The sequence below is a fragment of the Hydra vulgaris genome, chromosome 15 (assembly GCF_038396675.1).
Source record: "Hydra vulgaris chromosome 15, alternate assembly HydraT2T_AEP".
Classification (NCBI taxonomy): Eukaryota; Metazoa; Cnidaria; class Hydrozoa; order Anthoathecata; family Hydridae; genus Hydra; species Hydra vulgaris.
In genome coordinates, this window is record NC_088934.1 from 19,841,402 (window position 1) to 19,856,065 (window position 14,664).

Genomic DNA, 14,664 nt, shown 5'->3' on the forward strand with positions numbered 1-14,664 from the left:
AAGTATAAATTTTGAAAGTTTGATGCTTTTGTTTTTACATAGCAATATGTTTATAGTTACATATTTGTATATTGCGCAATTTATTATCGTTTTTTATTATTCATAAGCAATTTATCAGCTATATTATGCCAGAACTTTCACCTAAAAAAAGAGGAATTATTGCTGCATTATATGAACAAGGTTTAGTTCAAAGAGAAATATCTGAAAAGCTTGGTTGTTCATTATCAACTGTAAGTAGAACTTTAAAAAGGCATAAAGAAGAGCCCCAATTAAATTTTACTTCAAAGATGAGATCAGGCAGGCCCAGAGCAACCACCTCAAGAACTGACAAACTTATTGGGCGGATCAGCCATGCAAATCCACGGCTATCTGCACACGAGATTTCAAAAGAAATTTTTATTGAGAAAAAAGTTAGTGACCGAACAGTTAGAAGAAGGCTTTTGGTTGATTTCAAAATGAAGGCATGCAAGCCAGCAAAAAAACCTTTTTTATCATTAAAAACCTAAAAGATCGAAAAACATTTTGTCAGCGCTACAAAAATTGGACTGGAGAAAATTGGTCTAAAGTTCTTTTTTCTGATGAAACATGTATTAAACAATTTAATGTTACAAACAACTTTGTAAGAAGACCAAAAAACTGTAGATATATGCCAAAATATACAGTTAGCAGTGTCAAGGCTCCTGTGTCTTGTATGGTTTGGGGTGCTATTTCTGCCAAAGGACGTGGGCCATTATGGATAATGCCCAAGAATACCACAATAAACAGCAAAGTCTATTTGGATGTTATGAAGGAGAAGTTGCCACCTTTCATGCAGATCTTGAACTGCACTTATTTCCAACAGGATGGTGCACCATGCCACACAGCCAAAATTGTAAAGAAGTGGTTTGCTGATGAAGGAATTCAAACCCTTGAAAATTGGCCTGGGTCATCACCAGATCTTAATGTTATTGAAAATTGTTGGCATATTATGAAAGTAAAAGTTGCTGCCAAAAAGCCTAGATCCTATAATGATTTAGTTGAAGCAATCAAATCAGTGTGGATCCATGAAATTACACCAGACTATTGTACAAAACTTGTTAACAGCATGCCAAAACTTATACAAATGGTAATTGACAATAACTATGCTTCCATTAAATATTGAACTTTTATCATGTATGTGCATGTACCTATCATCTTTAAAATTGTTATAAACAATTTTATTGAAAAAAATTACTAATAAATTGTTTTTCACACAAATATATTGATTTCATAACATAAAATATGATGTTCCAGGACTTTTGACCACCACTGTACATTAACTCATAACAACTCCAAGAAAATAATTACTTTTGAAAAATTTGTAAGAGATTTTTGTATAATATAGGTGAACCAAAATAAATTTTTCCCTAAAATATATTTTGGTTCACCCATTATTTTTACAAAAAAAAAAAGTAAAATCTATTTTGATGTTTTTAACTTAAGCTTACGATAGCAAAAGACCTGCAAAAGTTGAAGCAAACATTTCATAAAACAATAAAACACTGATTTATCAAATATGACAATCTACAATTGATATTTTAACATAATTGTTTTGAGTTATTTAATTAAACTAGTTTTGCAGTAATTTAATAAATCGTGGTAGTTCAAAAAAAATATATGACAATCTATTTTATTTCGAAAATCATATATATTATACATTTTTTATTCATCACATGGCCTGCATATAATAGTATAATATATAAAACAATATCTTAAGTTTTTATCAAAATAATTTTTATTTTATTAGAATATATATGCAATAAAAATGATATGTATTATATGATTCGCAAATTACACAAGATCCCAATGTTCAAAAGAATCAAAGAGCTTTGATGACAGATGCACAAACAAAAATAAGGTCCATCGCTTCCCTAGTAGTACCTTCTGTGAAGCAATCAATCAAGTTTGCTTCACAGAAGGTAAAATAAAAAAAGTTTAAAAAATAGCCATCCATATAAAGTAAACTTATAACAAAAATAGCATCTCATAATTGAAACAATTTTTCAAACAATATCCCAAATAAAGGAGTAAAATGATATAATTAAAATTAATAAAATCTTATGTGTAGGGATGTCCGGGATAGCATTTTAAAATATCTGGCCAGATACCGGATAAATAAAAATTATCAGGCTAGATATTTTTTCAGATATTTGTATTTACGGATATTTTCATTACAAAACCTAAAGTTTTCATCAAAAAGTTATGGGATATTAATAATGAAAAATCAAAACAAATACATAAAAAAATAGCTATGATCAACTAACCAATTAGTATTAGTAAATAAGGTAAGTATTATTACTAAATGGTTGGTTATCATACACTCATAATAGAACTGGTCCTTAAATTATTAGCACTACCAACATCTTCTGCATTTTTAGAGAGATTATTTTCTGAATATGAAAATATAATTTTAAATACTAAATTTAAATATTTATGAGAAAAAGCATTCAAGGCTGTTACCTCAACACAGAGAAATGATATTGCTTATACATAATTGTTTCTCTGCGCAGCGGCTTTTTTCTTCTTCAGGTACACCAAATAAAGATATATTTATTACAATGAAAAAAAGAAAATATATATACAAAACTATTATGTATCAAATTGATAAATATACATTAACAAAATATTAATACAAACTTTAATATAAATTTTGGTAGAATAATTATTACATATATTTATTTTTCCAAATTACAAGATATGTGTATAATACCAAAAAAGGAAATCAAAGAAGATTCAGCATTTTTGGGTATAAAACTCGAAAAAAATCTTTTTGCAGATTCCCTAAACAGCGCCATTTGGCATATATGTCTATGTAAAAAGTTAATTTAAATAAATTTAGTAATAATTTTTTTGTAATTAGCTTTGTAATTACTATTTCTTCTGTTATTAAGGTACTTTTTTTTTTTTTTAATGTTATTATTAATTTTTATTTTATTATTGCAATCATTTTTACAATATCATTTTTACAATACAATACATATCGTATATCTTTATATGATAAATTTACCTAGCTTCAAATTTTTTTTTTGAATATACTAACATTAGATTATTTTAAAAGCTTAACACTTTAGAATTTGTGTTCTAGGTTCTCTCATTCTGTTAATTACCATATGGTTTGATCAAGTCTAAACTGTGTATCTTTAAGACTCCAGTAAAAGTTAAAACAAGCTTTTTTCTTATTATTTACTAACATGAATTATTTTGGCATAATCAAATAGATTATTTTATTATCCGACCGATATCAGATAAAATTACAAGTCTAGCCCAGATATCTGGCCAGATATTCTATCCGGGACACCCTTAATTATGTGTCAAAAATTTTATAAAATAAAACCATTTTAAGCAAATATTAAAAAAAAAACTAACAAACCATCAAAAGATGTATCTAAAGCCAATAAATCATCTTTGCACAAAATTTTTTCAATGTTTCTAAAAAAACAAAAAACAGAGTGAAGCACATTCTTGAGTTTTTCAATTGCAATGTTATAGTTTTTAAGTTCTATAATTTTAATTATACAGTTTTACTTCAGTTTCAGCAAGAAATGGCCAAAATGGTTTTTCTTTCAAACTTTTACATCAATATTTTTTGATTTTGAAGAAGTAGTTTTGAAGTTTTTTAATTTTGACCAGTGCTACAATATAATATGAAAAACTTTTCAAACTACAAATGACATACTTTGAAAAAAAATATTTCCAAAAAAGACAGAACATTATAGCAAAGTGAACAGAAAAATTGCAATAAAAAATATATTCTGTTCAAAAAATTGAAATCTCTGGAAACAAGACCATGAAAAACTACACAATGAAGCATAGATAAGCTAGATTTGCTACAAAAAAAGAAATGTAATATGAAAAACACCTTTAAAAAAACATCAGATTATATGTTAAATTCATATTTTATTCAACCTTCAAAAATACAGTTATTAAAGAAAAAAAAAGGAATGATTTTGCATTGCTAATAATTATCATTAAAAATGGAAGATCATTTAAAACAGCTTCTGGATTTGTCATATGTTTGGTGCTTACTCAAGTTCCACATCATCAATCACAAAAAAAAGTTTGAAAATGCAGTTTACTATCTAACATTCTTACTTCTACATTATATTTCATTTCGTGGGTTTTGAGTAAGAAGGCATAATATTGGGTCCTACAACAACTTTTCCAAGCATTATTACTTTGAAATACTCTTCACTCAATTAATAAATAAGTGATAAGAATATTTGTTGATGCTTTTCATATTTGTTACTCATTTTTGTTGTTGATGTTCTTCATTTGTTGGAAGTCTTGTTAAAAGCTAAAGGCTTAATTTGGAAAATAACCAACAAAAAGAATTAGTTTAAATAATATTTATACTGTGTATTACAAAATGAACACTAAGGATTTTAAGAAAATGCAAATTTCCTTAAATTAATGTTTTGCTTTGTGATTCAATTTGATTTGTGAATCAACCAATGCTTTAATTGTTTAAACATATGAAAAGAAATGACAATAATGCAGAAAATTATTACAAACTAAACATTTATGCTAATTAATATAATAATATAAATAAATTTATAAATAATACTATTGAAAAAATTAATAAATTAAAAAATAAAAATAACTCACATGATGAATTGAATTGAAGAAATAGCAAAATTAAGTAAGTTTTGAGCAGACTCCATTTTAGGTTTATCTCGCACAAATGCAGAAGATTTGTAAAATTTTCTAAAATCAAAATTAATTTATTTAAAAGTTTAACTATATCATGATGTCTTAGAAGTTGATGTCTTAGATGTTGAAGTTTTAGAAGTTGAAGTCTTAGATGTGATATCTTAGACAACCAAATTTAGAACAATAAGCAGACATCACTTCAGTATGGGAACTTATTTTCTCATATTAAAAATATTGTAAAGTTATTCAGCTAGATGTCAATATAAGTGAAAAATCAAAAAAAAATTGGAAATTGTAATAATGAAATTTTCATGAGTTCTTTATAATATATAAAAAAAGAAATATATATAAATGCATAACATACTTTAAAATACCTGATTCCTCTTCAATTAACAAACTAAAATAACTTCCCATGCTTCCTTCATTTAGAGAATGATAGATCCAAGCTTCACTTCTTGTTTTATCACTCTGCTTAAAGTTCAATCTGCACAACAACAAGAAGAAGCAAATTTCATTATTAACTTTTCCATTTTTATTGTTTGAATTTGATTTTTTAAAACATTAATATTTAGATCATTACAATATTCAAATCAAAATTCGTAATAAAATTTTTTTTACAATTTTTTAAAATATAATTTTGAATTTTATTCAAAGGATTTATAATCTCTCTCTCTCTCTCTCTCTCTCTCTCTCTCTCTCTCTCTCTCTCTCTCTCTCTCTCTCTCTCCCTCTCTCTCTCTCTCTCTCTCTCTCTCTCTCTCTCTCTCTCTCTCTCTCTCTCACTCTATATATATCTATCTATATATATATATATATATATATATATAAATATACATATATATATATATTAGGGTTGGCCACAGGATCACACAGATTTTTCAAATTCTATTGTACTAAATGCTGCATTAAATATTGTTCTTTTTATTAAAAGAAAAATTTTTCATTTTGAAAGTATTCACGTAGCACATCACGAAGTTCTGCCGAATTTCATTTTTTATGTGAATATAAAATCTAAAGCAAAATCACAAAACTTCTATTACATCTGTTCAGTTTTATAATTTATTCAGCCATACTCTAAATAATTCAAAATATGTATTATTTAGAGTAAGGCTTATAATGCTTACTTATTTAACAAAATCTGAACCTAGATTTGCTTAAAAGCATTATGCTTATAATAAAAACTTGTCTATATGCATATAATAATGTAAACAAAATTCTATATGCATATAACAATGCCATAATGCACTATATGCATATAATGTAAACAACAATGCAATAATGCACTATATGCATATAATGTAAACAAAAACAATGTACTAACTTTTTTAATCACCATTATTCAATTCAATGTAATAAATCATTATTAAAATCTAACAATTTAATTAAAATATTCAGTACACTGCTGTCATTTATGTTATTTTATGCTTATGATAACAATGCAAAATAATTCATTGATAAATACAATATGTTCACTTTGTTTTGAATTCCACTCTATACAATTTAAATATAAAAACAACAAAGAGAATGCCACCTCTTAAAGAGAATAAAAAAGGAATTGAATTGGAAAAATTAAGAAAGTTTTTGTAATTAAAAAATAATTACGAAAAAGTATAAAAGTCAGCTAACAGAATATGGTTGGTCAGATATCCTTTAGAAGAGTTAAAAACAAACTCTCTACCCACTACCAGAAATGTTTATAGACTTTTAGGTTATTTTTTTCACCATATTAAACTTGATTAACGCTATTTCAAGTTTTTAAAAGTTTATCTAAAATATCAATTTAAATTTTGGCCTGCATTTTAAGGTATCAGTTCTAATGAAGAGTTTAGTAAAGCAAGGAAGGCATTGCATACTCAAAACAACATTTTGAAAACTAAGTTAGCTGCAATATTTACTATCAACTCCCCTTCTGGGATAAGACTGTTATTCACTATAAGCAAGACAAGTATATTATTAAAAATATTTTTAAGCTACAGAAATGAGAAATGGAGGTTACTTGTTAAATCTAAAAGTATGCTTTTCAATAAAAGGAATTTACTTGAGCATAGCTTTACCCAAACATTATATGGCATTTTCGATATTTCTTCTCCCAGTTGGAAAGATGACATTAGAAAAACCAGACAAGCTTAAGATGCAGATCAAGATGGTTTACAGCTCTTAAAAATAGAATAAAAACTGGAGGAATCAGTGCAAAATATAGCATACTAGATTCCTGTTTCAGGAGAAAAAAAGCAAGGTTGGAAAAAAAAACAGATGGCGATTGATAAAGAAAATAAAATTGAATGATAAAGAAACTACTCAGTTAGTTGGTTATAGCAGTCATTCAGCTGAAGAATGCCTTGTCAATGAATCTAGTCATTCTTTGTGTTCTGCATTTAAAAATGCTTCTTTTTTGCTTAAAAATGCTCTTTTGTGCTGATGCTAATATTAAATTGTCCAAACATTTTTGTTTTGATAAGTTATAATAATATTTTTGTTTTGATCCTTAGTCATAACCATGAGCAAGATCTCGTCTCGTTCTCGTTTCTCGTGAGAAATGGAACTTCTCGTGAGAAAGGAGAAATAGAAAATTCTCGCGAGAAGTAGAACGAGACTTAAATATTATATTATTTTCCAAATTAAAAATTATTATAATTTACAAAATGTTTAATAATTTGTTTTTTTAATTAGTTAATATTTTGACTCCGTGATTTTAATAAATCTAATTAAAAGTTTAATTTGTTTATGACAAAAACAAATTAAATTTTTAATTAGATTTTTAATTAGATTTTTTAATTAGATTTAAAAAAAAAATCTAATTAAAAATTTTAATTAGATTTTAAATATTTTTAATTAGATTTTAAATACAAAAACTTTTTGTATAAAATGATGCACTTTCGACTTAATATCATTAGTTTACCAGTGGAATTCAACTTGACACATTGTTCATATTGAAAAGAAATATTCTTGCCTCATTTCAACGATCAAAAATGTCACCAAGAAAAAACAAAATCTGGAGATATTTTCAAAAAACAAGTGACGGTGCTGAATGCAAGGCGTGCAAAAAGTCTTTGAAAACAAAAGATGGAAACACAAGCGGACTTCATCGCCACCTCGAAAAAAAATACAGCCAAGATTACGTTGAGTATTCTGAAAAAACTGACGACTCTCTTCTTCCTCCTCTTAAGAAACAACGAACCATGGTCGAAATGCTTGAAACAAAGTCCAAATATGACAAAGACAATTCCATTCAAAAACAGTTTGACTCTGCAATGCTGGATTACTTTTGCACTGATCTGGCATCCTTTTCAGCAGTCGAAGGAAGAGGTTTCAAGAAATTGTTTGACATTGCAAACTCTAAACTGAGCCTTCATCACAGAACAACATATTCAAGAAAGCTTTCAATTTGGTCAAGAGAAGATCGTGCTGGAATGAAGAGCATAATAACGGAGATTACGCCAAATCTAAAAAGTGCTGCATTTACTTCTGACCTTTGGACTTCTAAAGCTCAGGACAGCTACATCTCTTGGACTTTTCATGCTATTGACGAAAATTGGAGACTACATCACTGGACACCCCATGTCCAACAGTTTCCAGGCAGACACACAGGTATCTTAATTGAAGGAAAGCTGGATTCTTTCTTAGAAAAACTAAATTTGCCTGCTGATTTGCCAATGTACTGCGTGAACGACTAGGCAAGAAACATGAAACTTGCAGTCAAATTGTCAAAGCGCCTTGACCAATACTTGTGCAACAATCATATTTTGCAATGTGCAGTTCGAGACTCATTTGGAATGACTGCTGGAATAGATGATGTGTTGCAAACATGCAAAGATTTGGCTTCTTTAACTCATCAGTCAACAGTTGCAGCTGCGTTGCTTGAATCAGAATCAGACGCTCAAGGAATCAATTTTAGACAGTTACGCCAATCTGTTGACACAAGATGGAATAGTGAACTGGATTGCATGGCTTCTGTCCTACATCTAAAGAGTGCAATTATCAGCTTATGTGCAAATGAAAATATTTTTTCTTCAAAGACCATCAGTGCATCACAGTGGAAATCAATCGAGGGAGCAGGTAGAACTTTTGGCACCACTTAAAGAAGCTACAGAAACGTGGTCGGTTGAGTCTATTCTAACAATTAACACTGTCGCCGATTCTTTTTATTTAACCCATAACAAAATTGATCAATTTATTGAAACGGATGGAAAAAATGGCTACGGTGTCTTGTATGCAAAAAACTTCAAAAGCTGCATTGAGAAAAGATTTCTTCTTTGTCACACTGGAAACTTATTGAGTGCTGCAGCAAACTACTTAAATCCTGCTTTAAAGGGACTTCACTTGAAGCTCTTCAAAAAATTTCAAACAACAAAAGAATGGTTAGCCTCACAGGTTAAGGATAGTGTTGAGTGCCAACCTGTTGCCAGAGTTCTTTCAGATTTGTCCCCTAATTCAAAACTGAAGCGCAAGTTAAACGTCAGACTTGAAACACAAGAGCCAACATCTGAACTGAATCCTATTTTGAGCGAAATGTGCCAGTATGAATATCTCCCTGATGCCAAAAAAGACTTTCCGATTCTTGATTGGTGGAAATTGCATTCAAATACATTGCCAGAACTCTCTTCATTAGCTAGACAAATTTTAGCTATTCCAGCAAGTTCAACTAAATCAGAGAGAGTTTTTAGCTCAGGTGGAAATGTCGTCCGATCATCCAGACATAATTTACACCCAGAAAAAGTAGAACAAATCATCTTAATCAGAAAAAACATTGTCTTGTTGGAAAAGTTTGGCAAAAAATTCTGAATTAATATTTGAAAAAGTTGTTTACATTTGACAAATGTCATTTGTATCTATTTGTCAAAACCATGTTTACATTTTTTTTTTTACTTGGATTTTAATAAATTTGTTTTCAAAAATTGTTAAATTTCTCGTCTCGTTCTCAGTCTCACGAGAAGTACTAACTTCACGTCTCGGTCTCGTCTCGCTCATGGTTACTTAGTCAATTTTTTTGGTTTAAATCAACCTCTTCCAATAAAATTTAATTTCCATTGCAAACCAAAAAATTTTTTTTTGAATTCAACCACTAATATTTTTTATTTAATATAATATTTTTGCGCCAGAGTCAGGCAATCGCCATTTCGCTCACCACATTCAGCAACTCTTCCTCTGTCATTTGGTGAAAATAAAACATAATGTTTTCTTTCAACTTGTTTGGTTGTATGTATTTCCTGCTAATAAAGTAGACAAGTTGGATAGGGTTGTCCCAGAGGTGGATGTAAGCTAACTTGGTGAAATAAATGCAAATACAGATTTAATTTAATTGCAGACTGTTGGGTCATAGTGTATTGAAAAATAACACAACAATCTTTTTATTCCATTATTATTGCTGATGCATAAAATTCTTAATTTGATATTAACTAATTCAAATTAATGTTTCAGAAAACCTTTTATGATGACCTATAAGTTTACATTGTGATTTTGCAATTACAAATTATGTATTCTCATTTACATAACACAATTTCTTAATTACAATTTATATATTCTTACTTACATATCTTGATTTCTTATTTAAATGTTGTGTTTCTCAATTACATATTTTGAAAAAGCATCTTGAAGAAAAAATTGATACTGGATCAGATACTATCACTCTAGTTTTATCAAAGAACTTTATTTCTCACCCAATGATTACAGCAACTGCAGACAAAACTAAGTTATCGAATCTTCAGCTAATGATGAATACTTCTGCGATTCTAGTTCTAGATTGGCTTTTTATTATTAAAAAAATTATTACAACCAATCATTAAATTTTATTTTTAATTTATGCAGGCAGTGTTAAACCCGAGAATGTTAACATTTCAATAAATACCATAAGATCAAAAAAGCTAAATAGGCAAACAATGACAAAGAAAATCGTAACTGAATTAAAAAAAAAACTTAGATTATTTGACATTTCACTGAGATTTTGATTTGAAAACTTTTGAAACAAATTTCTGGCCAAAAGTTTGAGTATTTAACTGTTTTAGTGTCCTAATTGTGTTGAAGACAAAATATTGTCAATAAAATTTATATAGTCCAGTACATGACTTGCTATCTGCAAGGGAGTCTTAGAAGACTTGGAAGAATGGGATCTCAAAACAAACATTTTTGCCCAGGGTTTTGACACGACTGCTTGTAACACAGGAATAAAGAATTGAGAAGCAACATGTCTAGAGAAATGCAAACTAATAAAAACTCTACTTTGGCTGGCTTGTCGCCATCATATTTTTGAATTGATCCTGGGAGTATTTTTGAACTCCTTGTTTAAAAAAGATACAAAAGCTGATGTTAATACATATTTCAAAGATTTTCAAAAGGTAAAATAAAATAAATTTGTTTAGAGAAGGGGAGGGGGCCACTCAAAAATCTAAATAGGTTTCTAGATCTTGAAAATGCTTTCATTAAAATGAAAGGAGAAGAAACTTGTGTGTTCTTAGAAAAACAAGTAAAATGTAATTATCAATGAGATGATTATAAGGAAGCAGTAGAAATAGCCCTTTTTTTCTTGGGCGGACAAAAACCAAAAAAAAATTAAAAACTTGCGAAGCAAATCATAAGGAAAAATGTCCCATTTATTGTATGCACCAAAGATGTTTATCTTTAAAAAATTACTTGACTCCAATATAGTAAAATTAATTTTTTTTTTTTGATTTTCAGCTCAGTTTTGTATATTAAAGCTAGGCTAGAAACAACAAAAGGTTCTAATGCACCAGGTAATGATATTCAGTTATACAAAGATCTTGGAGTTCTGGGAAAAATATCAGGCTTCAGTGCAACTGCTCAAAAAGCTTGAGAAGTTCTTACTAGGCACTCTTGTTATTTAACTGAGGAGGTGTCTGTCTTCAGTCTCTTTTCTAATAAACTTTCTGCAAATATAAAAACTAATATTGCATTAAAGTTGATAAATATGGGAAATCTACCTCCTATCAATTCTGAAAAACATTCTCTTCCATCTTTTCAAGAAAATTCGCAGCATTTGTCATATATAGGGAAACGATCTTGGTTGCTCTTTCATAGCTTAAACGATAATGGTAAATGACTTTCTCCTTCAGAAAAGACAGAAACTATTTAAGTATTTAATCTGATGTTAAAACAGTTAAAATTATCAACGATGTTGCTGAACGAGTAATCAAGTTATGTTTGGATTATTTTCAGATGCTTACAAAGGTAAAACAATTTAAATATTTTAATATGTTTTGTTACATGCAAAACATAAGTATTATAAATCTCTTATTTATCATGCAGAAAAAAAACAGTCTGGTCAGGAACGGTCAGGATTACTAAATTTCTGTCAAAAAATCCACATACATTTACATCTTTTAACGCATTACAAATTTTAAATACACCTGATATAATCAAAATTGAAAACTGTTTATTTATTAACAGCAGCCTAAACAAAAAGCTACTTCCTATATTTAATAAATGGTTTACTCTACACAGTGCAATTAGCTGTTAACTTACAAGAAATTCTTGTAGAGGTGCACTTAGTGTGCAAACATATAATACAAAATCCTTCCGTAAACTTTCTTTTAAATACTCTGCATTAATGGACTGGAATCAACTTCAAAATAAATTAAAAACAATCACTTTTTACAATATTAAAAAATATATCCTCAAAACTAAATTAAAATACTTCTTGTTACATCAAGATAAATAAAAACACCAATTGTATAATTGGTGATTAAAGATTTATAACTATATATAAGATATAAATATGAATGCTGACAGATAGCAAGCTTCTGTGTGTGTATTACTTTTTTTGTTTCGTTCATGGTTGCTTTCCTTGATTTATCTTGGTTATATGAAAGTAAACCATCCAGAATATAGACTGTTCATATATTTTTTGTAATTAATAAGATGCTTATGTAAAGCATTTATATTTCTGGTAAATATATTGCTTTTTGTTGCTGTTGTTGTTACATATACAAAATGTTTAGGTAATTTTAGGATGAAACAGTTCAAAACGAAATTTTAGAAGTGGTTGAAAACCATAGAAAACTTGTTGATAATCTTATAAAAACTTTTTTTTAGCTCAATTCAAAAGCTAATTTTTAAAAGTAAAATTTTTGATGATTCAAAACATTTACCACCTCCGTCTTACTTATATTCAATTTTTACTTTAGCACAAAAACGCGAATCTTTATATCAAATTCAGCAGTACTCAGAATCATCCTACTACGCTTTTTTTCTTTAAATAATACCTTTATTATGTTAAGGTACAACATTTCATGCAGCCAGGTGTAATTTTCTAATTTTGGCCAACCCTAATATATATACATATATATATATATATATATATATATATATATATATATATATATATATATATATATATATATATATATATATATATAATAATTACATTAAATCCCCCTTTTTAATAAATATTTTTATAAAAAAGCAGAAGTAATCAATTCTAAAGAATCCTTTTTATATTAGTGTCAGCATATTCCACAAATGTGTGGAAATTTACAGTAGTTAAGACATTTACAACTTCCTGTAAATTGATTTTTGGTATAAATTGAGGTTTTACTAATTTGATCATTTTTTCTGATGAGTCTTTATTGATGAAACACAGTGTTAAATGAAACATTTTTGTTAAGTGATTTTCTAATAATTTATTTTTGCTCTGTTCTTTTAAAAACATTGAGAACTCTGTTTAGTAGAATACACAACCAACCGAAGTATTATTAATTTTAATTGTACGATCAATCAAACAACGAACTACAAATTTGTTGCAAGTGGGAATAAAACTAAAAATTTTTGTAAAAGACATGTATACATTTTTTTGTGATAAACTGAAGTCTTTTGAGATTAACTTATTCTTTTGAGATTTTGGATAATGCCCCAACCAAACACAAATTAAAGATAAAAGGAGCCCTCCACATTAAATAGGAAAGTCCCTCACTTAATAAACAAACTTTACATTATGCTATAAACTTATCTATTTAATTTTACTGTCAATTTATTTTTTGACAGTTGGTTATTTACCGAGTTATTTTGTAACAAATATATTGATTTATTATGTATAATTTTGTCAGTTAATATTTCTCTGTAAAGGCTTCTATTTTTTAATATTTATTTCAAAGCTTTTTTATTGTAAAATAATCTTTTGAAATTGTAAATAAATTTTACAAAACATGTCAAGAATAAAAAACATTGTGTTATTTTTAAATATATATATATTTTAAATATATATATATATATTTTTAAATATATATATATATATACATATATATATATATATATATATATATATATATATATATATATATATATATATATACATATATATATATATATATATATATATATATATATATATATATATACACACATATATATATATATATATATATATATATATATATATATATATATATACACACACAAAAGTGTTAAAATGTTTAACTTGTTTTATATTTTTATTGGCAACCATAAATATAAAAATATACCTGTATGTATATATATATATATATATATATATATATATATATATATATATATATATATATATATAAATATATATATATATATATATATATATATATATATATATATATATATATATATATAAATATATATATATATATATATATATATATATATATATATATACATATATATATATATATATATATATATACATATATATATATATATATATATATATATATATATATATATATATATATATATATATATATATATATATATATATATACACACACAAAAGTGTTAAAATGTTTAACTTGTTTTATATTTTTATTGGCAACCATAAATATAAAAATATACCTGTAAATCATTTGAACAGTTTCTTTAGGAGACAATAACTCAGCTATGTTCCAAAATGAGCTAATAAAAATACCAATAAAAACAAAATAATAAAATTTTGAACAAACAAAGGTTTAAAATAGTGGTATATATATATATATATATATATATATATATATATATATATATATATAAATATGTATTTAT

General features: G+C 27.0%; 1 protein-coding gene across 2 annotated transcripts in view; it reads right to left on the reverse strand.

Moving 5' to 3' along the window:
* Positions 1-14,664, reverse strand: part of LOC136071990 (putative leucine-rich repeat-containing protein DDB_G0290503) — a 61,064-nt gene that overhangs the window by 41,417 nt on the left and 4,983 nt on the right. For both annotated transcript variants that reach the window (XM_065818992.1, XM_065818993.1), the window contains 4 exons: positions 14,479-14,538; positions 5,033-5,152; positions 4,624-4,722; positions 3,389-3,447 (listed from right to left, as the gene is read on the reverse strand). In XM_065818992.1, coding sequence (XP_065675064.1) covers positions 3,389-3,447; positions 4,624-4,722; positions 5,033-5,152; positions 14,479-14,538 — 338 coding nt within the window. The remainder of the gene's footprint in view (positions 1-3,388; positions 3,448-4,623; positions 4,723-5,032; positions 5,153-14,478; positions 14,539-14,664) is intronic.